This window comes from Pleurodeles waltl, chromosome 6 (assembly GCF_031143425.1).
Source record: "Pleurodeles waltl isolate 20211129_DDA chromosome 6, aPleWal1.hap1.20221129, whole genome shotgun sequence".
NCBI lineage: Eukaryota > Metazoa > Chordata > Amphibia > Caudata > Salamandridae > Pleurodeles > Pleurodeles waltl.
The window spans coordinates 705214424-705239019 of NC_090445.1; the positions used below are offsets into that span (position 1 = coordinate 705214424).

At 45.4% G+C, this 24596-nt stretch overlaps 1 protein-coding gene across 6 annotated transcripts in view; it reads right to left on the reverse strand.

Moving 5' to 3' along the window:
* LOC138300185 (deleted in malignant brain tumors 1 protein-like) overlaps nucleotides 1–24596 on the reverse strand; it is a 499499-nt gene that overhangs the window by 84740 nt on the left and 390163 nt on the right. For all 6 annotated transcript variants that reach the window (XM_069239172.1, XM_069239171.1, XM_069239174.1 and 3 more), the window contains one exon: nucleotides 10466–10492. In XM_069239172.1, coding sequence (XP_069095273.1) covers nucleotides 10466–10492 — 27 coding nt within the window. The remainder of the gene's footprint in view (nucleotides 1–10465; nucleotides 10493–24596) is intronic.

Below are 24596 nucleotides of genomic sequence, written 5' to 3' on the forward strand. Positions count from 1 at the left end.
AGAACAAGTGGACTGGGCCATTTGAGGTAGTGGAGCGCAAGAGCGAAGTCACCTACATGGTGAACATTTGCACTCCCAGGGTCCTGCATGTGAACCACCTCAAGCCACACTTTGACTGAACTGTCCATGCTCCTTGCAACAGATGATGGGGTGGAAGAAGAGAGTTATCCTCTTTTGAACCTCCTGTCTGCTGTAGACAAGGATGGGTCTGTGGAGGGAGTGAACCTCTCCCCCTCCCTGACCTCAAAACAACAGAGGGACTGTTGTCAGGTGTTGGGTCAGTTTGCCTCCCTGTTCTCCTTGATCCCAGGGCTCACACACCTGTGTACACATGATGTGGACACTGGGGACAGTCCACCTATTAAACAGAAGGTTTGCAGGGTGAATGAAAAGGTCAGGGCTAGCATCAAAGATAAAGTATCAAAGACTTTAACCCAGGGCTAATTGAGTTTTGTAGCAGTCCTTGGGGCAGCCCAGTGGTCTTGGTCCCAAAGGCTGCTGCCCCTGCTGCCACACCAGAAGTCCGGTTCTGTGTGGATTACTGGGGTCTCAGTGCGGTCACTAAAACCGATGCGCACCCCATCCCCTGACCTGATGAGCTGGTTGATCGGTTAGTAGCTGGCAGGTACCTTAGTACCTTTGACTTGACGTTGGTATTGGCAGATTGCCTTAACTGAGGGGGCCAAGGAGAGGTCAGCATTTTCTACCCTAGATGGGCACTTCCAGTTTAAAGTGATGCCATTTGGGATGAAAAATGCCCCTGCCACCTTTCGAAGGTTGGTCAACCAGGTGTTGACTGGGCTGGATGATTTCAATGCAGCATACCTGGACGACATTGAAGTGTTTAGTTCTACTTGGGAGAAACACCTGCAGCAGCTCTGCAGAGTGTTGGAAGCCCTGAAAAACGCAGGTCTCACTATTAAGGCCAGTAAGTGCCAGATAGGGCAGGGTTCAGTGGTGTATTTGGGACACCAGGTAGGGAGTGGGCAGGTAGCACCCCTGAGCCAAAAATTGACACCAGTCTCGCTTGGGAGCCTCCCAAAACCCAGGCTGAGGTGAGGGCCTTTTTGGGCCTAACAAGCTAATACAGACGTTTTGTAAAGGGGTATGGCACCATTGTTGCCCCCTTGAATGAGTTGACTTCCAAGAAGAAACCAAAGAAGGTGATCTGGGCAAAGTCTTACTAGACAGCTTTTGATCCCCTGAAGGCAGCCATGTGCACAGCACCTGTGCTGAAGGCACCGGATTTCTCCAAGGAGTTTGCTGTGCAAACTGATTCCTCAGAGCATGGTATAGGAGCAGTGTTATGACAGCTAAATGAAGAGGGCCTACATCAACCTTCAGTCTTCATTAGCAGGAGGTTACTTCCCAGGAAATGTAGATGGAATGCAATAGAACCTGGAGCTTTTGCTGTGTTCTGGGCGCTGAAGAAGCTAAGACCCTACTTGAGTGGGACTCACGTCCAGGTTCAGGTGGACCACAGGCCCCTCAGATGGTTAATGCAGATGAGGGGTGAGAATCCTAAACTGTTGAGGTGATCCTTTTCCCTACAGGGGATGGATTTTATGGTGGAACACTGCCCTGGAATAGAACACACCAATGCTGATGGTCTGTCCAGATTCGCCTTAGTGATGAGAAATCCCATAAGGTTGGGTAGTCTCTCCCCACTTTCAGCTGGTGGGACACGTTAGACTTAGCATCCTTGGCGTGGTCTTCCCTAACTTTCTTGCCTCTGTTTCCCAGGTTGTTGATGTGTGCTGGACTCTGTTTTTGCTGTTTTTGATACTCTGGGCACTTTACCACTGCTAACCAGTGCTAAAGTGCAAGTGTTCCTATGTAAAATGTATGTGCAATTGGCTTATCTATTATTGGCATATTTGATTTACTAGTAAGTCCCTAGTAAAGGGCACTAGAGGTGCCCAGGGCCTGTAAATTAAATGCTACTAGTGGGCCTGCAGCACTGATTGTGCCATCCACATAAGTAGCCCTGTAAACATGGCTCAGAACTGTCACTGCAGTGTCTGTGTGTCCAGTTTTAAACTGCCAATTCGACTTGCCAAGTCTACCCACTTTCCAGGCCTAAACCTTCCCTTTTTATACATGTAAGGCACCCCTAAGGTGGGCCCTAGGTAGACCCATGGGCATGGTGCAGTCTATGTTAAAGGTGGAATATGCACTTATGTGTGTTACATGCCCTAATAGTGAAATACTGCTAAATCCAGTCTTCACTGTTGCAAGGCCTATCTGTCTCATAGGTTAACATGGGAGCTGTCTTTAAATATTATTAAAGTGCAGCTTCCCTTTGAGAGCAGATAGAAATATGGAGTCTAGGGTCTCTGAACTCACAATATAAAAATACATCTTTTAGTGAAGTTGGTTTTTAGATTATTAGTTTGAAAATGCCACTTTTAGAAAGTGGACATTCTCTTGCTTAAACCATTCTGTGACTCCACCTGTTTGTGGTTTCCCTGTCTGGGTCAGTTTGGCAGTTGGGCTGTTTGCATCTCTCCTCCAGACATTGATAGCAAGGGAGCTGGGGTGTAGCCTGCCTATCTGGGAAACATCCTGAACAACTAGGTCTAAACCACTACTTGCCTGAACCACTACTGCTAAACAAGTAAAAAGTCTCTACAACTAAGTACTGAACAACTACTGTCTAAAAAACAATTATGCCTGAATAACAATTGCCTGAACAACTAATTTTAAGGTAAGATTTTCCTTTTGGTTTTTATGGTTTATTAGTTATTTAGAATATATATATATATATATTAGTTGTTCAGGCAATTGTTATTCAGACAAAATAGTTGTTCAGACAGTAGTTGTTCAGTACTTAGTTGTAGAGACTTTTTAGTTGTTTAGCAGTAGTGGTTTAGGCTATAGTTGTTTACGACCTAGTTGTTCTGTCACATATTCTGCATATCCTGATGAGCCATCTGTGCGAGGAGGGAAGGGAGGAGTGGTCACTCACACCTGAAAGGGCTGTGTCTGCCCTCACACAATGCAGTCTCCAACTCCCTGGTGTGTGTCTTGTGCTTGGCCTGGGCAAGGCAGGATCTTGTAAACAACAGAGACTTTCCTTTGAAGTAGGCCTACTTCAAAGGCAGAAAGGGCTATACGTATTGAACCCCAAACCCCTGAAAGTTAGATCACTTCTGGATTCAAGAGGAACCTCTGCCAACGAGAAGAGCTGAAGATCTGAGGAGAAGTGTTGCTTCTGCCTGTGAAAGGGGACAAAGACTGGACTTTATTGTTGTGAGAAAGTAGCCTCTCTCCAGCATGGTTATCCCCCTTTTTGGCCTGTTTGTCAGTGTGCTTGACTGTGTCACTGGGATCCTGCTAACCAGGACCCCACTGGTTAAGCCCTCTCTTTTCCCAAATTTGTCACTACGCACTGGTAACCCAGTATTTCATCCCACATTGGCATACTGGTGCCCTCTTATAAGTCCCTAGCATATGGTACCTAGGTACCTAGGGCATTGGGATTCCAGGGGATCTCTATGCGCTGCAGCATTACTTTTGCCACCCATAGGGAGCCTATGCAAAAGCTTCTACAGGACTGCCATTGCAGCCTGCGTTAAGTGGCGCATGCACCATTTCACAGCCATTTACACTGCACCAGCTCACTTATAAGTAACCTGTATGTCAGGCCTTCCAACCCTGAAGGCTGGGTGCAAATGACCTGTGTGTGAGGGCACCTCTGCACTAGCAGAGGTGCCCCCATATCATTCAGGACCAATTTCCCAGAGTGAGGGGAGGCCATTTTACCCGTGCACTGGCATAGGTCAATACCTATGTCCAGCTTCACATTGGTAACTCTGGATATCGCCATGTAAGGTGTCTAATATCTGGATATTTTACCCCAATACTGATTCTAGTGTTGGTTTTATTATTCCATGCACTCTGGGGGCTCTGCAGTGGACCCCCAGTACTGCCATACCAGCCTTCCGAGGTTTTCCTGGCAGCCCCAGCTGCTGCCACCTCACAGACAGGTTTCTGTCCTCCTGTTGCTTGAGCATCTCAAGCCCAGGAAGGCAGAACAAAGCATTTCCTTTGGGAGAGGGGTGTTACACCCTCTCCCTTTGGAAATAGGTGTTACAGGCATGGGAGGGGTAGCCCCCCAGAGCCTCTGGAAATGCTTTGAAGGGTGGAGATGGTGCCCTCCTTGCATAATCCAGTCTACACCAGTTCAGGGACCCCAAGTCCCTGCTCTGGCGTGAAACTGGGCAAAGGAAAGGAGAGTGACCACTCCCCTGTCCATTACCATCCCAGGGGTGGTGCCCAGAGCTCTTCCAGAGTGTCCCTGGGTTTTGCCATCTTGGTTTCCAAGGTGGTGGGGCACTCTGGGAGCATCTGAGTGGCCAGTGCCAGCAGGTGAAGTCAAAGCCCTCCTCTGATAGGTGCTTCCCTGTGTATCTGACTAGTCCCCTTTTCAAGGCTATTTAGGGTCTCCCCTCAGGGTGTTTCCTCAGATTTGGATTGCAAGACTCCAGTAGGAATCCTCTGCATCCTTTACTTCACCTTCTACCTATGAAACTGCATCTGGACCCTCCAGGAACTCTACAAGCTGCAACAAAGATGCAAAAGACGACTTCTGCAACATTGCATCTTCAGCTCCTGCCAGCAACTGCAACTGTTGCCAGGTCGTGCATCCTCTGAGGACTGCCTGTCTTCAGCCTGCACCAGAAGAATGAAGGCATCTCCCTTGAAGTGAAGGAGTCACTTCCCTGCTTCAGCAGGAACCTCTCTGCAGCGATGACCGATGGAGTGGTCCCCTCTCCTGATGAAGTGCGTGGATCTAGCAACACGGGTAGTAGACTGAAGTTGTCCTGATGGTCAGAAGGTCCAGCTGTCCAACTTTGGTGGAGGTAAGAGTTTGCCTCCCCACGCAAGACAGTACCCCCTTGCAACCTGTGATTTGCAGTTGCCAAGGCATGTGTGTGACCTTCCACAAAGTTCTTGATGCACAGCTCTGGCTCCCAGCACTTCTTCCTGCAATGCACAGCTTCCTGAGTGGTTCTCCGTTGGTGTGGGATCTCTCTATGTTAGACTGCATGGGCCTCCATTTGCACCTTCTTTGTCCCCATGCTGTCGGACTCCGGGACACGCTACCTGTTCTTCCGAGGGCTCTCTGAGTAGCTGAGTGCCTCTCTGTCTCCCCCGCCTGGGTAGAGGCCACCAGGTCCCTCCTGGTCCCGGGCAGTGCCATGTTTTGCTAACCACAATCTTTGTGTTGTGCCAAGGCTTGTTGGTGGAATCCAACGGTGCAAACCAGACTGCAATCATCCATCCAGAGTGGGACATATTCTGCACCAACCAGGAACCTGCAACCATCTACTTGGGTGCAGAACTGACTGTTCTTCTTCACAGGTGGTTCTTCTTTTGCACCTTCATCCAGGTTAGCAGGGGTTCCTGTTCTCCCTGGACTCTTCAGTGCTTCTTGGACTTGGTCCCCTTCTTCCACAGGTCTTTAGGTCCAGGAATCTATCATTGGTGTCTTGCAGTCTCTTCTGGTTCTTGCATTATTTTCTATCACAACTTCTTTTGTGTTCTAGGAAACTTACTGTGATTCACTCCTGTTTTCCTGGGCTCTGGGTTGGGTTCTATTACTTGCCTTTGGCATTTTCTTACACTCCCTGCACGCCTCTACACACTTTACCTGCCTGGGTGGGAAACCGACTTTTGCATTCCGCTATTTTGGTATATGGTTTGTGTTCACCCTAGGCTCATTGCAACCTACTGTGATTTTCACTATTTGCACTGTTTTCAAACAGTTTTTACAGCTATTGATGTATTCTAGTGAATATACTGTGTATATTAGTTACCTCCTAAGGGAGTATAGTCTCTAAGGTATTTTTTGCATTGTATCAGTAAAAATAAAGTAGCTTTATTTTTATAACGCTGAGTAATTTCTTTCATGTGTGTGAGTACTGTGTGACTAGAGTGGTATTGCAAGGGCTTTGCATGTCTCCTAGATAAGCCTTGGCTGCTCCGCTACAGCTACCACTTGACAGTCTGGCTTCTAGTCACTGACTACAATTTACTAATAAGGAATAACTGGACATGGTATAAGGTGTAAGTACCCTTGGTACCAACTACAAACCAGGACAGCCTTCTACAGTTGTGCATTCCTGCTTGACAATAATCTCAAGAAGCTTAACTGAGCTTGCCTCCTGTTTTGAAGTATCAGGGCCATCAAAGACTTCCTCTACCAGCACCTGGATTCTCTGCTGAGACTCCTTCCCTGCCAAGTGGTGCCCTATCCAGTCCCTAGGCACTTGAAAGGTGAAGTTGGCAGATAAGAGCGGAAAAGCCATGCACAGAACACTGTGTGTGGAAATTTATGACGCACCATCTGCAACACGCTGATAAACGATGCACCACCGGCCTCACAGCTAAAATCGACACTTCACCTGCATCACGGCTGGAAGATCAACACATTGTAGCTGGAGAAATGATGTGCAACACCTGCTTGCAGCTGCTGATAATGACACAAACCCCACGCAGTGCGGTTTTCTAACATCGTGCAACAGGATTTTCCATGCATCATCCCTGGGCCTCAAAGTCAACCCGACCCTGAGTGGATCTGAGGTGCCCCATCCAGAAATCGGCACATCGCTCTCTTGTGAGGGAGAAGAAACAACGCATTGCCGACCTGACCGGAGAAGAAAACGACTCACTGCCCCCCTTGCGAGGAAGGAATCAACGCATCGCTGCCTTTTTCCGATACATGCTCTCCCGTGTGGCTTTTTTTTTTTTTACATTAACCAGGTACTTTGTGTAACAACAGCATTCTCTCTGTTTTCTAAGTATTAAGACTCTTATTATTTGTAAAATTCATACTTGACTTGTGTATGTTGAATTTTTGTCGTTTTAGTCTTGTTTTATTTAGATAAATATTACCTATTTTGCTAAACTGGTGGTCTCCATTATGCAGTGTTTCCACTGTATTACTGTGTGTGTTGGTATGAATACTTTACACATTGATTCTGAACTTAAGCCTCTCTGCTCATGTCAAGTTACCAAGGTGGTGAGCAGGGGTTAACCAAGTGTTATTCTCCTTTAACCTGACTACAGTGAGGGTCCTTGTTTGGACAGGGGGTAACCTGACTGCCAACCAAGGACCCCACTTCTAACAGCCATCGACACAGTGGTCATTCTTGGCGGAGACAGAGGTTCAAATGCAGGCTTTTGTTTATGAAATCACCAACATCTAGACCCAACAGGTTGACCCACCCAGCGGCGGATGGGTTTTCAATTGAAAAGTCAATGACGGGAGCATGACTGCCGACATCTAATCAGGCCCAATGTGATGTTTCAACTGGAGCAAACCCCTAGGTCCTTTTCCAATGGTACATGACTGGGGTGGCACCACTTAGCAGGACACGGTCACAAACAGATGATACCAAGGGATGGAACAGGAGGGTTTTAAGTCTTTTGTGTCCCTAAGACTTATAAAACAGGAGGCAAGTGAGCAAGCATTTGGAGTCACTTTGGTTTCAAGTGATGCAGGTCTCTTCCTTTTCAACCAGGCATGGGAACAGCAGGCAGCAGGGCAACTCAGCAAAGCAAGAGTCCAACAGGGATCCTGACATTGAGGGACCTCCAATGGCCCAGTCCACTTGTTCTAGAGCGCCCTAGGCTCCACTAGCGCCATCACCCACACCTTATGTCTAGGTTGAAACTCGACCAGAGTGGCATTCTGGTCATACCACTGTTTCATGTCCTCATGGCTTGCTTCTAGGTTCTCCTGTGGGACAGCTCGAAAGCAGGCAGCATGGTTTCTAAAAGTCAGCATGTAATTGAATACATCCTGGGGAGGTTTACTGGGGTCTTTCTCTAAGACCACTTTCACCACACTCAAAGGTCCCCTGACAGGGTGGCCATACAGTAGCTCAAAAGGACGAACACCAAGCCCTTTTTGAGGCACCTCCCTGTAGGTGAACAGAAGGCATGGCAAAAGGACATCCCACTTACGCCTCAAGGGCTCTGACAGGCCCATAATAATGCCTTTTAAGGTGCAGTTGAACCTTTCAATCAGAGCTTTGTTTTGGGGGTGGTAAGGAGTGGTGAATTTATATGTTACCTCACACGCCTGCCACAGAGACTTCATCTAGGTAGATATGAATTTTGTACCCCGATCAGATACCACTTCCTTGGGGATCCCCATGCGGGATTAAAACCTCCATCAATGCAGAATGGCCTCTGGGCACCAGGTGGCATGGTCCACCAAGCCCAGTATAAACCTGTTGCCCTGGGCTATTTTGGGATCCAGAGGCCCCAAAATGTCCAACCCTTTCAAAGGGCGTACTAACCACTGGAAAAGGCTGGAGGGGAGCCTTGCATTTCCCCCCACTCTTGTCACTTGCCTGACAAGTTTGGCAAGACCTACAATGAGCATCTGAGTACATGCCCATAAGGGGCCAGTAAAAGTGGGTTAGCAGCTTATCAAAGGTTTTGTCTGACCCCAGATGTCCAGCTAAAGGCACATCATGAGCCAGACACAGTAGGAAGGCCCTTAGGGTACCACCAGCACACAGGCTGACCCAGGCTCAGCAACCTTAGGCTCACTATCCATGAGGCCATCCTCCCAATAAATCAGGTGATATCCTGGCTCCTTGCCACCTGTCTGGTCTGCAGCCTGCTGCCACAAACTCTCCAGAGTAGGGTATACTCTCTGTGTCTCACAGAACGCCGCCATAGTGGTTCCCCCTTCCCGCTGCCACTGTGACAGCTCAGGGACCTCCTCCCAGCTCAGCCACCTGTTCCCCTGTAGGCTCCAGAGCATTACCCTCAGTTTCAGCCTTCTCCCACACGGTGGGACCGCCGCATGGACCTCTGTGTGGACCCCAGGAATACACAGGACCCGGAGAAAGATAAATAAGGGAAAAAAGAAAACAAATAATTTGTTGGGGAGGGATTAATGGGTGGTTGGCTGCCTGCACAGGATTGTTTGGCAGAGGGGTGGGGAGCAGTGGCCAATGAGTCACTGCACATGCCCAAAGGCATTGCATGATGGAGTTGTTGGCCGGTTATGAGATGTTGAGTCCAGGGCCTGGCTGCAGTCCATGCTCTGTGGTCAGTTTATGCCATGCAAGGCAAAAGCTATTCTCACTGAGGGAGTTGGTTGAATATGATAGAAAAATAGAAGTTCACTGAAAATAACAGTTTAAAGTGACTTTATAGCTATATAAGGTAATGGGATCTTAGTTTACAGTAAAAAACTTGATACTTCACTGAAGAACAAAAAGGTTAGAATGATGTTGTAGTTGGGTACCGAAATAGCATCTAACGTAATGTTAAAAAAAGCCTAGAAATTCATTGAAGCATCAAAGGGTAAATTGAAATTATAGTGAAGCACTGTAATAAAATAAAACATGTTTTTTAAAAATATACAACACTGAAATTCACCAGTTATATTTTACTGAGCTAACTATAACTTGTGCCCCTGCAATGCCCTGTCTATGACCTCATATTTTAAATCATTGGTGACATCATTGATGACATCACTGATTACGTCTCAAATGACATCATTGTCTGTCATTGTCATAAGTCTGTCACGGTCTTCATGCACCCAAAATCTAGATATCCTTCCTCAATATTATCTGCCCATCTGAGGAGGCCTCTGGTGAGACCTTTGATTAAACAGCTACAGGCAAGGATTGAAATGGAATTAGTGAATGTTTGCTCTGGTTTTACTCATTTTATGCATGCAATGCAATATTTTAGGTTCACATTTTTCTTTGTTCTTCTTCACAGTTCATCTACTGCAAATCTTCCTTCACCACTCTCTTAGCCATACCTCTTCTTTATCTGCATTTTTAAAACATTCCTATCTGCCAATATTTAACAGCAAATACCTTTTCGATCCAATGCTTATTTGTCCCTATAAAAGTCACAGTCAGCCATTTCACAAACTCTAAATGAAGCAGGGAAAGCACATGGAGGGAGGATGGGACTTGCATAATTTCTTTTCCTCATGCAAATTATTTTTTTTGTCTGTAATTCAGATGATTAATATCATAGGAGTTTCTTCTTTGAAAAATCTCACACTTTTTCTCTAATTTGCAAAAGTTCAATCATTTTCACCATGACTTTGAAGATACATCACCCTTCATGCAAAAGCGGGCAAAATTAATCCTGCCAGAATATGACATCCTCATATTGTTCCTGGGTAATGTTTGTAAGATCCTGCATAAGAGCCTGTTTTAAGAAGCCCTTGTATCACAGAGCCCTCTCAAACAATCATCATTTGATGCAGTTCATGCAAGTACAGCTGATCGGATGTACCACCATTAGGTCTAAGATATTGCTATAGACCTCTTGTGTTAGAAGTTGATATTCAATATGCCATCAAAAGCATAGCAATTATTTTCTATTTAGCCTATATTTGTTATAATTCAGTGATATATTTTGAATTTCTTTCCACTGACCAATGCCACATGATTAAAAGAACATGAATATTTACCTATGACAGAAGATGATGTTTCAGCATCTGTAATGAGAAGAGATTGAGATAGTTGAAAAACAAATATTCATTCTGAAGCAGAGTGCTCCTCATGTTTGTGTTAAATCACATTATCGTTAACAACCCTAATGGTTCAATGTCCATGGACTTTATAATACTTTCTCCCCATAATTTACACATCTGTAAGAAGACATCCTGCTCACTATTGCACACCACAAACATAAAGAATCAAACCCATTTTCAACAGGCCCTCTACTGTATGATTATGTGGTTGCCTTTAATAAGACGAATTCCAGTCATATAGGCCCATATTTATACTTTTTGACGCAAAACTGCACCAACGCAGTTTTGCGTCAAAAAAATTAGCGCCGGCTAACGCCATTCTGAAGCTCCATGCGGGCGCCGTATTTATTGAATGACGTTAGCCGGCATTAGCCGCCGGCGCCGTCTGGTGTGCGTTAAAAAAAACGACGTACACCAGGCAGCGCCGGCGTAGGGGGATATGGAGCTTGGGCGTCAAGAAATGGGGCAAGTCAGGTTGAGGCAATTTTTGCACCTCAACCCGATTTGCGCCATTTTTTTTCACTCCCAACCCCCATAGAAATGACTCCTGTCTTAGCAAAGACAGGAGTCATGCCCCCTTGCCCAATGGCCATGCCCAGGGGACTTCTGTCCCCTGGGCATGGTCATTGGGCATAGTGGCATGTAGGGGGGCACAAATCAGGCCCCCCTATGCCACAAAAACAATTAAAAAAAAACACTTACCTGAACTTACCTTAATGTCCCTGGGATGGGTCCCTCCAGCCTTGGGTGTCCTCCTGGGGTGGGCATGGGTGACAGGGGGTGTCCCTGGGGGCATGGGGGGGGCACCTCTGGGCTCCTTCAGAGCCCACAGGTCCCTTAACGCCTGCCTTTTGCAGGCGCTAAAAAACATGCGTCATTTTTTTTGACCCGCCCACTCCCGGGCGTGATTTTTGCCCGGGAGTATAAATCCCACGCACATGCCTCGGAGTCGAATTTTTAGACGGGAACGCCTACCTTGCATATAATTAACGCAAAGTAGGTGTCCACGCTAAAAAATGACGCTAACTCCATGGACTTTGGCGCTAGACGCGTCTAACGCCAAAGTATAAATATGGAGTTAGTTTTGCGTCGAAATTGCGTCAAAAAAAACGACGCAATTTCGGCGCAAACGGAGTATAAATATGCCCCATAATGAGCAAAGTTTCCTGCATTCATGATTCCATGATTATAAATAATAAAACACATCCAGTGCATAATATTTAACATCAGTTTGCATTGCCCATTAAATCATATGAAAGAAACTTCTGCTACTGTTTTAGAGAAAAGGTAACACAGGCATGCAATTAACGACAATACAAAGCAGATTTGATCGAGAGAGAAAAGCCCCTAGGTATACATTTTTAATTTAGCATGACCATATTTATAATCTTAAGGGATGGTGGAGATGATGAACGTGTTTATTGTGGACAGTTTGCACCTGCAAATGCCATAAACTTAGATGGGTAAATTGGTATTAAGAGAAATTGTTTGGGTACAACGTATCATTACAAATGATTCCAGGAGAGAAAGACCTTTTACGCTCATTAGGGGAACATTTGTGGATGGACAGAATCACAAATAGGATCGGTGAAGGAGGATAATGTGATAGTCACATAAGTAATTATAGAAACTCACTGAAACTTTAAAATGTCCTTTCTGGAAATATTAAGGATGTGGTAATTACGAACATAGATTTGGAAAAATCCCCTAAAGGCTTTGCAAGGGAGTCAGATGTCAAGAAAGCTAAGAGAATAGTCAAAAACAGAAATCGTGGCACTGAATTGGACAGTGGCATTTGAGGGAATATGAACAGAGAAATGCTAGTTAATACATCATATGTTACGAAGAACAGTTTTGAAGATAGAGGACAGAGAAAAACAAAGGTTTCTAAATATTTACAAGGTTTTGTACTCGGATGTTTTATGTCCTTTTTTGTCTTTGTATACATCGTATATCTTGGTCATGCATGTGCACAGAGAAGATGTGTTGCAACATTTTGCAGCAAGTATTGAGGATATTAGAGAATGTTTTGTCACTTGAAATGTTCAAATTCTCTGTTAATGTCTCTTTATTATAGAACTGGTTATTTCCATCATTGGGGCAAGCCTTCATAATATGAAATCATTTTCCCGTCAGAACAGGTCGAAATAAGTACATTGCTCTGAAAAATTACATAACCGCCTTTTCTTTGTTTTTGTTTCTGGATTAACATATTGTTACAGTGTAGTCGCATTTGTAAGTAAACCTAACACATTTCACAACATTGCAAAATCTCAAATTTGTTGAAATCATTTTTTTTTTGTTTTTATGTGAATGTAATGGTTGCCATTGCAATACTGATTTCTTATATAAATGCATAAATCTTATTTCAACAAATAGATATTAGAAATTTTAGTTTTGCTTGTTTAGAGTGATCTTAAATCTTTGCATTACTTGTGTCTTTATATTCATATACTAAACCGTCCGCTAATCTGTTTTAATTTTGGATGTCATTGTTCCGAAGGTCCGACCTTCCATTTCTATGGAATGTTTGTCAATAAGGAAGAGCTTCAAAGATATATGACCTGTCCGAGCGGACAAAGGAATATTCAAATGTCTATACCTGCTGACATGAGGTAGCTCTAATGTGGGCGGTATTTCTCTAAAATTATTTTTGGCTCTAGAATCTCATCTCAAAAACTGCGGGGAAAGATGACTCCACTGAGAAACTTTTTTTGGAGGATTTTCTTCAGCAAAACATACCCATGGAAGCCTATGAAATTTGTGCCGTTGTTGAATTCTTTGTTATTAATATTGGTACAATAAACCTCTGAAATTTATCCTAAGCTCAGTAAGCATACTGTAGAAAAATTGACCTCCCTAAAGGCTCACCCGAAACTTTTTGTCTTCATCCTCCTCTTTTTCTGACTTCATTCTTGTTGGGTTTATGAGTCTAAGCACTTTACCACTGCTAACCAGTGCTAAAGTGCATGTACTCGCTCCTCTAAACATGGTAAAATGGGCCATACCCAATAAGCATATTTAATGCATCTACAGGTCCCCAGTAAAGTGCATTAGATGTGTCCAGGGCCTGTAAATTAAATGTTGCAACAAATGCGCCATCCACCTAAGAAGTCCCTTAAACATGTTACAGGTCTGCAATAGCAGAACCTGTATGCACAATTTTACTGCCACTTCGACTTGGAATTTAAAACCCTATTCTAAGCCTCAAACTCACCTTTTATTATACATAAGTCAACCGTAAGTTAAGCCCTTAGTATCCCAAATTCATTTTTCACTATTGTGATGCCTACCCCTCTCATGGGTTAACATTGGGAATTCCTTATTACACTCTCAAGCTGTGATTCGAGAATGAGAAGAAGTATTTTGTCATGCTTCATATCATAATCCTCTTTACTGGTAAAGCTGAATTTAATATTAGAATTTCTGAAAAAACACTTTTGGAAAGTGGGCATTTCTCTGCTCTTAGAGCTCTGTGTGCCCACACCCTATCTCTTATATACATCTGGGGTGGATGACAGCAACATTTTGTGCATTCCCGCTAGAGAGCCACAAACACAGGAAGGTTAGGTGTGTGTGAGTGCTCATCTACATTCTGATGAAATTTTCTGGGCAGTAAGGTTCTGACAGCTACACCTGAATAGGCAGTGCCTGTCCACACACAAAGGGAGTTTTACCCCCTACTGATAGTCGGGAGTCAGGGATGGAAGAAGCAACCTCTGTGTACTTCAAAGACCCTTCTTTTAAGTCCCACCAATTCAATGGCACAACTGGATATAAGTACTGGGTCTCTGACCCCGCCGAATAAGTACACTTCTGGACCTGTGAAGAACCTGCCAGGAAAAAGGACTGCTGTGTAGCTTAAAGGACTAGTACTCTCCTTCATCCCTGCTGGACTATTGCCTTGCTGAGCTCCCCTGCTGCCTGCTGTTCCCATGCCTGGTTGAGAAGGAAAGACCTGGACCACTGGAAACCAGAGTGACTTCAAAGGCTTGCTGACTTGCCTCCTGTTTTATAAGTCCCAGGGACACAAAAGACTTAAAACCCTCCTGTTCCAACCCTTGGGCTCATCTGCTTGTGACCATGTCCTGCCAGGTTGTGCCACCCAAGTCCTGTACCCTTGGAAAAGGACCTCGGGGTTTGCTCTAGTTTAAACAACATATTAGCCCTGATTAGATATTTGGAGTATTGCTTCTGCTGTTGACTTTTCAACTGAAAACCAATCTGCTGCCGTGTAGGTCAACCCGCTGTGTTTAGATGTTGGTGATTTCATAGATGAAAGTCTGCAATCAAACCTCTGTCTCTGCCAAGAATGACCCCTGTGTTGATGGCTGTTAGTAATTGAGTCTTTGGTTTGCAGTCAGGTTATCCTCTGTCCAAATAAGGACCCTCACTATAGTCAGGGTAAAGGAGAATCACACTCATTTAACCCCCGCTCACCCCCTTGGTAGCTTGGCAAGAGCAGGCAGGATTAACTTCAGAAGCAATGTGTAAAGTATTTGTACCAACACACACAGTAATACAGTGCAAACACTACAAAATGGACATCACACCAGTTTAGAGAAATAGATAATAGTTATCTAAATCAAACAAGACAAAAATTACAAAAATCCAACATACACAAGTCAAGATATGAATTTTAAAAAGAATCATAGTCTTAATCCTTAGAAAACAGTGAGAATGCTGTTGTTACACAAAGTACCTGGTTAGCATAAAAAATAAAGTGGCACAGGTGAGCATGCGTCGGAAAAAGACTGTGATGCGTTGATTCCTTCCTCGCAAGGGAGGCCATGCGTCGTTCTCTTTTCTGGTCAGTTTGGCGATGCTTTGTTTCTTCTCCCTCACAAGAGATTGATGCATCGATTTCTTAGCGGGGTACCTCGGATCCGCGCAGGGTCAGTTGACTTTGAGGCCAGGGATGATGAGTGGAAAATCCTGCTGCACTGTGTTAGAAAGCTGTGCTGCTTGGGGTTTGCGTCGTTATCAGCATCCTCAAGTGGGTGTTGCGCATCCTCTTTCCAGCCACAATGTGTCGTTCTCCCAACCGCAATGCAGGTGGATTGTCGATTTTAGTTGTGAGGCAAACGATGCGCCGTTTATCAGCTGTGTTGCAGATGATGCATCATTAATTTCCAAGCACAGCGTTCTGTGAATGGATTTTCAGCTATCTGCCAACTTCACCTTTCAAGTGCCCAGTGACTCGATAGGGCATCACTTGGCAGGGCAGGATCTCAGCAGAGAGTTCAGGTGCTGGCAGAGGAAGACTTTGATGCCCCTGAGACTTCAAAACAGGAGGCAAGCTCAGTTCAAGCCGTTTGAGATTCTTCTTAAGCAGGAATGCACAACAAAGTCCAGTCTCTGTTCCCTTTCAAAGGCAGAAGCAGCCCATCAAAGCACAATCACAGGCACTTCTCCTCAGCTCTTCTCCTTGGCATAGGTTTCTCTTGAATTCAGAAGTGATCTCTTTTTCAGTGGTTTTGGGTTCAATACTTCTACCCATTTCTGCCTTTGAAGTAGGCCTTCTTCAAAGGAGTGTCTCTGTTGTTCAGACACACACCAGACGCACACCAGGGGGTTGGAGACTGCATTGTGTGAGGGCAGGCACAGCCTTTTCCGGTGTGAGTGACCACTCCTCCCTCCCCACCTAGCACAGATGGCTCCTCACAATATGCAGGCTACACCACAGCTCACTTGGTGTCACTGTCTAGAGGAAAGGTGCAAACAGCCCAACTGTCATACTGACCCAGACAGGGAATCCACAAACAGACAGAGTCACAGAATGGTTTAACCAAGAAAATGCCTACTTTCTAAAAGTTGCACTTTCAAACTGACAATCTAAAATCCAACTTCACTAAAAGATGTATTTTTGAATTGTGAGTTCAGAGACCCTAAACTCCAAGTTTCTATCTGCTCTCAAATGGAATATGTACTTTAATAATATTTAAAGGCAGCTCCATATGAGAGGGATAGACCTTGCACGGTGAAGACTGAATTTAGCAGTATTTCACTGTTAGGACATGTAACACACATCAGTAAATGTCCCACCTTTAACATACACTGCACTCTGCCCATAGGGATACCTAGGGCCTACCTGAGGGGTGCCTTCCATGTATAAAAAGGGAAGGTTTAGGCCTGGCAAGTGGGTACACTCGCCAACTCTAAAAACTGCACTTGCTGACAGTGCAGTGGCAGGTCTGAGCCATGTTTATAGGGCTTCGTATGTGGGGGGCACAACCAGTGCTGCAAGCCGACTAGTAGCATTTGATTTACACGCCGTGGGCACCTCTAGTGTACTTTACTAGGGACTTACTAGTAAATCAAACATGCCAATCATGGATAAGCCAATTAGACATACATTTTACATAGGAGCACTTGCACTTTAGCACTGATTAGCAGTGGTAACACAGAGTATCAAAAGCAACAAAAACAGAGTTCAGCGCATATCAACAACCTGGGAAACAGAGGTAAAAGTTCGGGGAGACCACACCAAGGATGCCAAGTCTAACAATGACGGAATAGGGAAAAGTGACTGACGGTGGAACCCCAGACACCATTCCTGCCATGCAGATTTGGATCTGTCTTTTGGTTAAAAAAAAAAACCTTTATCTTTGAATTGGTGGATTGGGGTGGGGGGGTGGGGAGAGAGTGAAAATTCAGCGGACCTGTACCTTTCATATTGTGCTGCGAGTTGAGTGTGTAAGTCAGTACATGTATGTGTGTATGTGTGTGTGTGTATGTGTGGATTGCCTGGTTGAGGTGGATGGAACAGGACTAGGTGATGTGGTTCTTTCTGTATCTGTGTCACTTTCATGTGAGACCAATGTTTTTCTGTTAGCTGTGTTGCCATGTGACACATTCAGGCTAGTGTAATCGTTGTATGGCAGACGCTGTCTTGATGTGTGTATTTCGACTTGTGTGTGTTTGTGTAGCTGAGTGTAGTTGTGTTGGTTGTTGTGGTGTGTGGGTGCAGTGTCAATGGTGTGTGTATGTTGTGGCATGGATGTATGTCAATGTGTGTTTTTGGCATGTATGGGTTGTGTTACTCTGGAAAGGGAATGAGTTGTTGTGTGAATGTGATGTGTTGTGTTGTGTAGTGCGGGGGTAGGCATATGGCAAGGTGCAGTGTGTAGCCTCTACCATTGTGAGAAGTCTATTGAGTCCTGCCGACATCTCTCTCCATTGGAAATCCATTGCAGGTCAATTCGCTTGGAGAGCTGTAACATCTAAATACAGGGGACGGAAGACTGTGAACTTGATGGTCTTCTCTGGACTATGGCTTTAATCTAAGTAAGGCCCATTGTCTGCTGGAAGACTAGAATCGATGCATTGCTGCCGTTGTGGGAACTTGATTGGCACATCACACTCGGAACTCATCATACTCCGAACCGCTGCACCCAAACCTACCCATCTCTGCCACTGAGTGAAGAAGATCAACGTATCATCTCTACAGCGTGGAGAAACCTGGTGCTTTACATTCAGAGCTGCCACACTTCAGAACTGATGCTTGCTCATGGACCCCATGCATCGCCACAGTTGCGTGGAGAATTTCAGCGCAACATCTCACCTGCATGGGAATCAACAAAACCTCACTGTTGCGAGCAGGATCAGGGTACTTTTGCATCGGGGGCACACGAGAGTCCGGTATACGGCCTGTGCTCCATTGGGGGTATCATAATCTCTTGACTTTGTCCATGTCCAGGGGAACCCATTAACTCTTCGAGCACTAGTCACTTCTAAATGCCATACTTGCATTTCATTTGTAAAAAATCATATCTTTTCTTGAACTGGATGGATTTTTGTCATTTTGGTCTTGTTTTATTAACAAATTCCTGATCTATTTTTCTAATCTGGTGTGGAGTCTTTGTATGGTGTTTTCACAGTGTTATTGTTGAAATCGTACACAAATACTTTACACATTGCCTCCGAAGTTAAGCCTGACTGCTCTGTGCCAAGCTGTATTAGAGTGAGCACAGGATAATTTAGGGTGTGTTGTGACTTACCCTGACTAGGTTTGTGGTCCCTACTTGGACAGGGTGCATTCCTCTGCCAACTAGACACCACATTTCTAACACATATTTTCTGAGCTATGCCTGATCATTATTAACTCTGCAAAGGCTAACATGTATTTTTGTGGTCCTGATATACCAGCACAGATGGACAGCAAACAGAGTATTTCATCAAGAAGAATCTGATAGGCAATAATGGCACAAATAAACACTGTGGGGGTTATTCTAACTTTGGAGGAGGTGTTAATCCGTCCCAAAAGTGACGGAAAAGTGACGGATTTACCACCAGCCGTATTACGAGTCCATTATATCCTATGGAACTCGTAATACGGCTGGTGGTATATCCGTCACTTTACCGTCACTTTTGGGACAGATTAACACTCCTCCAAAGTTAGAATAACCCCCTGTATCTCTGTAAAACATAAAACTACATTAAAGTCCTACAATTTAAAACATATACTATTCACTTTTGCTTGTACTTTGTGACTTTCATTTATTGCTCCTTGACTATTAGTCTCACAGTCCACACAAACCAACATTTTTTTAGCTTTGTTTTAATGCAAAATGTGCCCAACTAAAAAACTCAGTGCTTCATTTACGAGGCACTAGCGGCACACTGCTCCACTGGAGCGTCATTTTTTGGGACGCTGTGGTTGCGCAGTGTGATGCCCCATATTTACAAGTCCATGCAAAGCCACCTTGTGTGGCTTTTCATAGTCTTGTAAATATGGACCCCCTGAATGCATAATACTGAGTGAAATGGGAATTCCATGGGTGGTGCTGTGGGTGTTCCCATGCAACACCCATGGAATCCGAATCCGAATCCGAAGGAATCTGATGCATTCCCAGATTAAGAAATTTGGGAATGCGTCAGATTCCTATGCCAACTCAGATATGGTATTAAAGTAAAGTAATTTCTCCCCATCTTTTCCTCTGTGTATGTGTGCTGCATTATGAAGAGTAAAACTTGATTTATGATTGTTTATGTGCAGGAAGGTGCCCCTTTCTGCACATAAACAATCATATCTGCAACACCATAGTGCAAGGGTGCCTGCAATGGTGCTAGGCAGCAATGTATGCACCAGCGCAGTTGACAAGGACAGAAATGTGCCATATCTTATAGATACAGTGCATTCCTGCCCTTTTGTTTTGACGCAGGGCGGTGTAGGGGGCTGGGCTGTTTGTAGTGGGTACCCTAGGTACTTACACCTTATACCAGGTCCAGTTATCCCTTATTAGTGAAATGTAGGCAGTGTTCTAGCAGCTTAGGCTGTCTAGAGGTAGCTGAGCAGCTTAGGCTGAACTAGGAGACATGCAACGCTCCTGCAATATCACTATAATTACACAGTACTTATACAGAATAAAAGACAATACTCAGTGGTAGCAAAAATGAAGGTACTTTATTTTAGTGACACAAGGCAAAAAATATCTTAGAGGCAATACTCCTTCTGGAGGTAAGTATTATGCACAACATACACACTAGAGACCAAGATCAGGTAAGTAAATAGTCATAGAATAGTGCAAACAGTAGAAAATATAATAGAATGCAATAGGCTTAGGGACAACACAAAGCATATACTAAGAAAGTGGAATGCGAATCACAAATTCCCCCCTAGGCAACTGTAGTGTGTAGAGGGGCGCTGGGAGTGTAGGAAAACACTAACAGTATGTAAAATACCCCACCCCAGAGCCCAGGAAAGTAGGAGTAAAGTACTGCAAGTTTCCTCACGACACACCACAAGTCGTGATAAGAGTTATTGCAAGAACAAAGTGTAAGGAAATGCCTCCTTGGCATGGTTACCCCCTGACTTTTTGCCTTTGCTGATGCTATGTTTTGAATTGAAAGTGCGCTGAGGCCTGCTAACCAGGCCCCAGCACCAGTGTTCTTTCCCTAACCTGTACTTTTATTTTCACAATTGGCACACCCTGGCATCCAGGTAAGTCCCTTGTAACTGGTACCCCTGGTACCAAGGGCCCTGATGCCAGGGAAGGTCTCTAAGGGCTGCAGCATATCTTATGCAACCCTGGGGACCCCTCACTCAGCACAGACACACTGCTTGCCAGCTTGTGTGTGCTGGTGAGGACAAAACGAGTAAGTTGACATGGCACTCCCCTCAGGGTGCCATGCCAACCTCACACTGCCTATGCAGTATAGATAAGTCACCCCTCTAGCAGGCCTTACAGCCCTAAGGCAGGGTGCACTATACCATAGGTGGGGGCACCAGTGCATGAGCACTGTGCCCATACAGTGTCTAAGCAAAACCCTAGACATTGTAAGTGCAGGGTAGCCATAAGAGTATATAGTCTGGGAGTCTGTCAAACACGAACTCCACAGCACCATAATGGCTACACTGAAAACTGGGAAGTTTGGTATCAAACTTCTCAGCACAATAAATGCACACTGATGCCAGTGTACATTTTATTGTAAAATACACCCCAGAGGGCACCTTAGAGGTGCCCCCTGAAACCTTAACCAACTACCCGTGTAGGCTGACTGGTTTTAGCAGCCTGCCACACTCGAGACATGTTGCTGGCCACATGGGGAGAGTGCCTTTGTCACTCTGTGGCTAGTAACAAAGCCTGCACTGGGTGGAGATGCTATCACCTCCCCCAGGCAGGAGCTGTAACACCTGGTGGTGAGCCTCAAAGGCTCACCCCCTTTGTTCCAGCTCCACAGGGCACTCCAGCTAGTGGAGTTGCCCGCCCCCTCCGGCCACGGCCCCACTTTTGGCGGCAAGGCCGGAGGAAATAATGAGAATAACAAGAAGGAGTCACTGGCCAGTCAGGACAGCCCCTAACGTGTCCTGAGCTGAGGTGACTCTAACTTTTAGAAATCCTCCATCTTGCAGATGGAGGATTCCCCCAATAGGGATAGGAATGTGACCCCCTCCCCTTGGGAGGAGGCACAAAGAGGGTGTACCCACCCTCAGGGCTAGTAGCCATTGGCTACTAACCCCCCAGACCTAAACACGCCCTTGAATTTAGTATTTAAGGGCTCCCCAGAACCTAGGAACTCAGCTTCCTGCAACCTAAGAAGAAGAGGACTGCTGAGCTGAAAATCCCTGCAGAGAAGACGGAGACACCAACTGCCTTGGCCCCAGCTCTACCGGCCTGTCTCCCCCCTTCGGAAGAAAACTGCTCCAGCGACGCTTTCCCCAGGACCAGCGACCTCTGAATCCTCAGAGGACTGCCCTGCTCTAAAAGGACCAAGAAACTCCCGAGAACAGCGGCCCTGTTCAACAAAGACTGCAACTTTGTTTCCAGAGGAGCAACTTTAAAGACCCTTCAATTCCCGCCAGAAGCGTGAGACTTGCAACACTGCACCCGGCGACCCCGACTCGACTGGTGAAGAAACAACGCTACAGGGAGGACCCCCAGGCGACTCCAAGACTGTGAGTAACCAAAGTTGTCCCCCCTGAGCCCCCACAGCGACGCCTGCAGAGGGAATCCCGAGGCTCCCCCTGACCGCGACTGTCTGATTCCCAGATCCCGACGCCTGGAAAAGACCCTGCACCCGCAGCCCCCTGGACCTGAAGGATCGGAACTCCAGTGCAGGAGTGACTCCCAGGAGGCCCTCTCCCTTGCCCAGGTGGTGGCTACCCCGAGGAGCCCCCCCCTTGCCTGCCTGCACCGCTGAAGAGACCCCTTTTTCTCCCATTGATTCCTATTACAAACCCAATGCTTGTTTGCATACTGCACCCAGCCGCCCCCGCGCTGCTGAGGGTGTACTTTCTGTGTGGACTTGTGTCCCCCCCGGTGCCCTACAAAATCCCCCTGGTCTGCCCTCCGAAGACGCGGGTACTTACCTGCTGGCAGACTGGAACCGGGGCACCCCCTTCTCCATTGAAGCCTATGTGTTTTGGGCACCACTTTGAATTCTGCACCTGACCGGCCCTGAGCTGTTGGTGTGGTGACTTTGGGGTTGCTCTGAACCCCCAACGGTGGGCTACCTTGGACCCCAATTTGAACCCCGTAGGTGGTTTACTTACCTGCAAGAACTAACAATAACTTACCTCCCCTAGGAACTGTGAAAATTGCAGTGTCCACTTTTAAAATAGCTATATGTGTTTTAGGTAAAAAGTATATATGCTATTGTGATAATTCAAAGTTCCTAAAGTACCTACCTGCAATACCTTTCAAATGAGATATTACATGTAAAATTTGAACCTGTGGTTCTTAAAATAAACTAAGAAAATTTATTTTTCTATACAAAAACCTATTGGCCTGGAATTGTCTCTGAGTGTGTGTTCCTCATTTATTGCCTGTGTGTATGTACAACAAATGCTTAACACTACTCCTTTGATAAGCCTACTGCTCGACCACACTACCACAAAATTGAGCATTGGTATTATCTCTTTTTGCCACTATCTTACCTCTAAGGGGAACCCTTGGACTCTGTGCATACTATTCCTTACTTTGAAATAGTGCATACAGAGCCAACTTCCTACATTGGTGGATCAGCGGTGGGGTACAAGACTTTGCATTTGCTGGCTACTCAGCCAATACCTGATCACACGACAAATTCCATAAATTGTCATTAGAAATAGATTTTTGCAATTTGAGCTATTTTTCTAAATTCTTAAAAGTCCTGCTAGAGCCTTGTGTTAGTCCCTGTTTAGCATTTCTTTTAGAGTTTAAAAGTTTTGTGAAAGTTTGAATTAGAACCTAGAACTAGTTTTAGATTCTTAAAAAGTATTCCAACTTTTAGAAGCATAATGTCTAGTGCAGAGATGAATGTGGAGGAACTCGACCTCACACCTTACCTCCATCTTAAGATGAGGGGGCTAAGGTCACTCTGCAAAATAAAGAAAATTACAATGGGCTCCAGACCTTCCAAACTACAGCTCCAGGAGCTTTTGGCAGAGTTTGAAAAAGCCAACCCCTCTGAGGATGGCAACACAGAGGATGAAGATAGTGACTTGGAGGAGAATTCCCCCCCTCCAGTCCTACTTATGGAGAACAGGGCCACTCAAGCCCTGTCTCCAAATATACTAGTCAGAGATGCTGTTTCCCTCACAGGAGGGACCAGCACCTCTGAAATCACCGAGGATAACTCCAGTGAAGAGGACATCCAGTTAGCCAGGATAGCCAAAAGATTGGCTTTGGAAAGACAGATCGTAGCCATAGAAAGGGAAAGACAAGAGATGGGCCTAGGTCCCATCAATGGTGGCAGCAACATAAATAGGGTCAGAGATTCTCCTGACATGTTGAAAATCCCTAAAGGGATTGTAACTAAATATGAAGATGGTGATGACATCACCAAATGGTTCACAGCTTTTGAGAGGGCTTGTGTAACCAGAAAAGTAAACAAATCTCACTGGGGTGCTCTCCTTTGGGAAATGTTCACTGGAAAGTGTAGGGATAGACTCCTCACACTCTCCGGAAAAGATGCAGAATCTTATGACCTCATGAAGGGAACCCTGATTGAGGGCTTTGGATTCTCCACTGAGGAGTATAGAATTAGATTCAGGGGGGCTCAAAAAACCTCGAGCCAGACCTGGGTTGATTTTGTGGACTACTCAGTGAAAACACTGGATGGTTGGATTCAAGGCAGTGGTGTTAATAATTATGATGGGCTGTACAATTTATTTGTGAAAGAACACCTATTAAGTAATTGTTCAAATGATAAACTGCATCAGCATCTGGTAGACCTAGGACCAATTTCTCCCCAAGAATTGGGAAAGAAGGCGGACCATTGGGTCAAGACTAGGGTGACCAAGACTTCCACAGGGGGTGACCAAAAGAAAGGGGTCACAAAGCCTCCCCAGGGGAAAGGTGTTGAGACATTCAAAAACAAAAATAGTAAAGAGTCTTCTTCAGGCCCCCAAAAACCTGCACAGGAGGGTGGGCCCAGAGCCTCTTCTCAAAACAATTTTGGGTACAAGGGTAAAATAAATTATCCCAAAAAGGCCTGGTGTCGTAGCTGTAATCAGCCTGGACACCAAACAGGAGACAAGGCCTGTCCCAAGAAAAGTACCACTTCTAACTCCACTCCAGCTAACACTGGAATGGCTAGTCTCCAAGTGGGATCAACAGTGTGCCCAGAGCAAATCAGGTGTCAC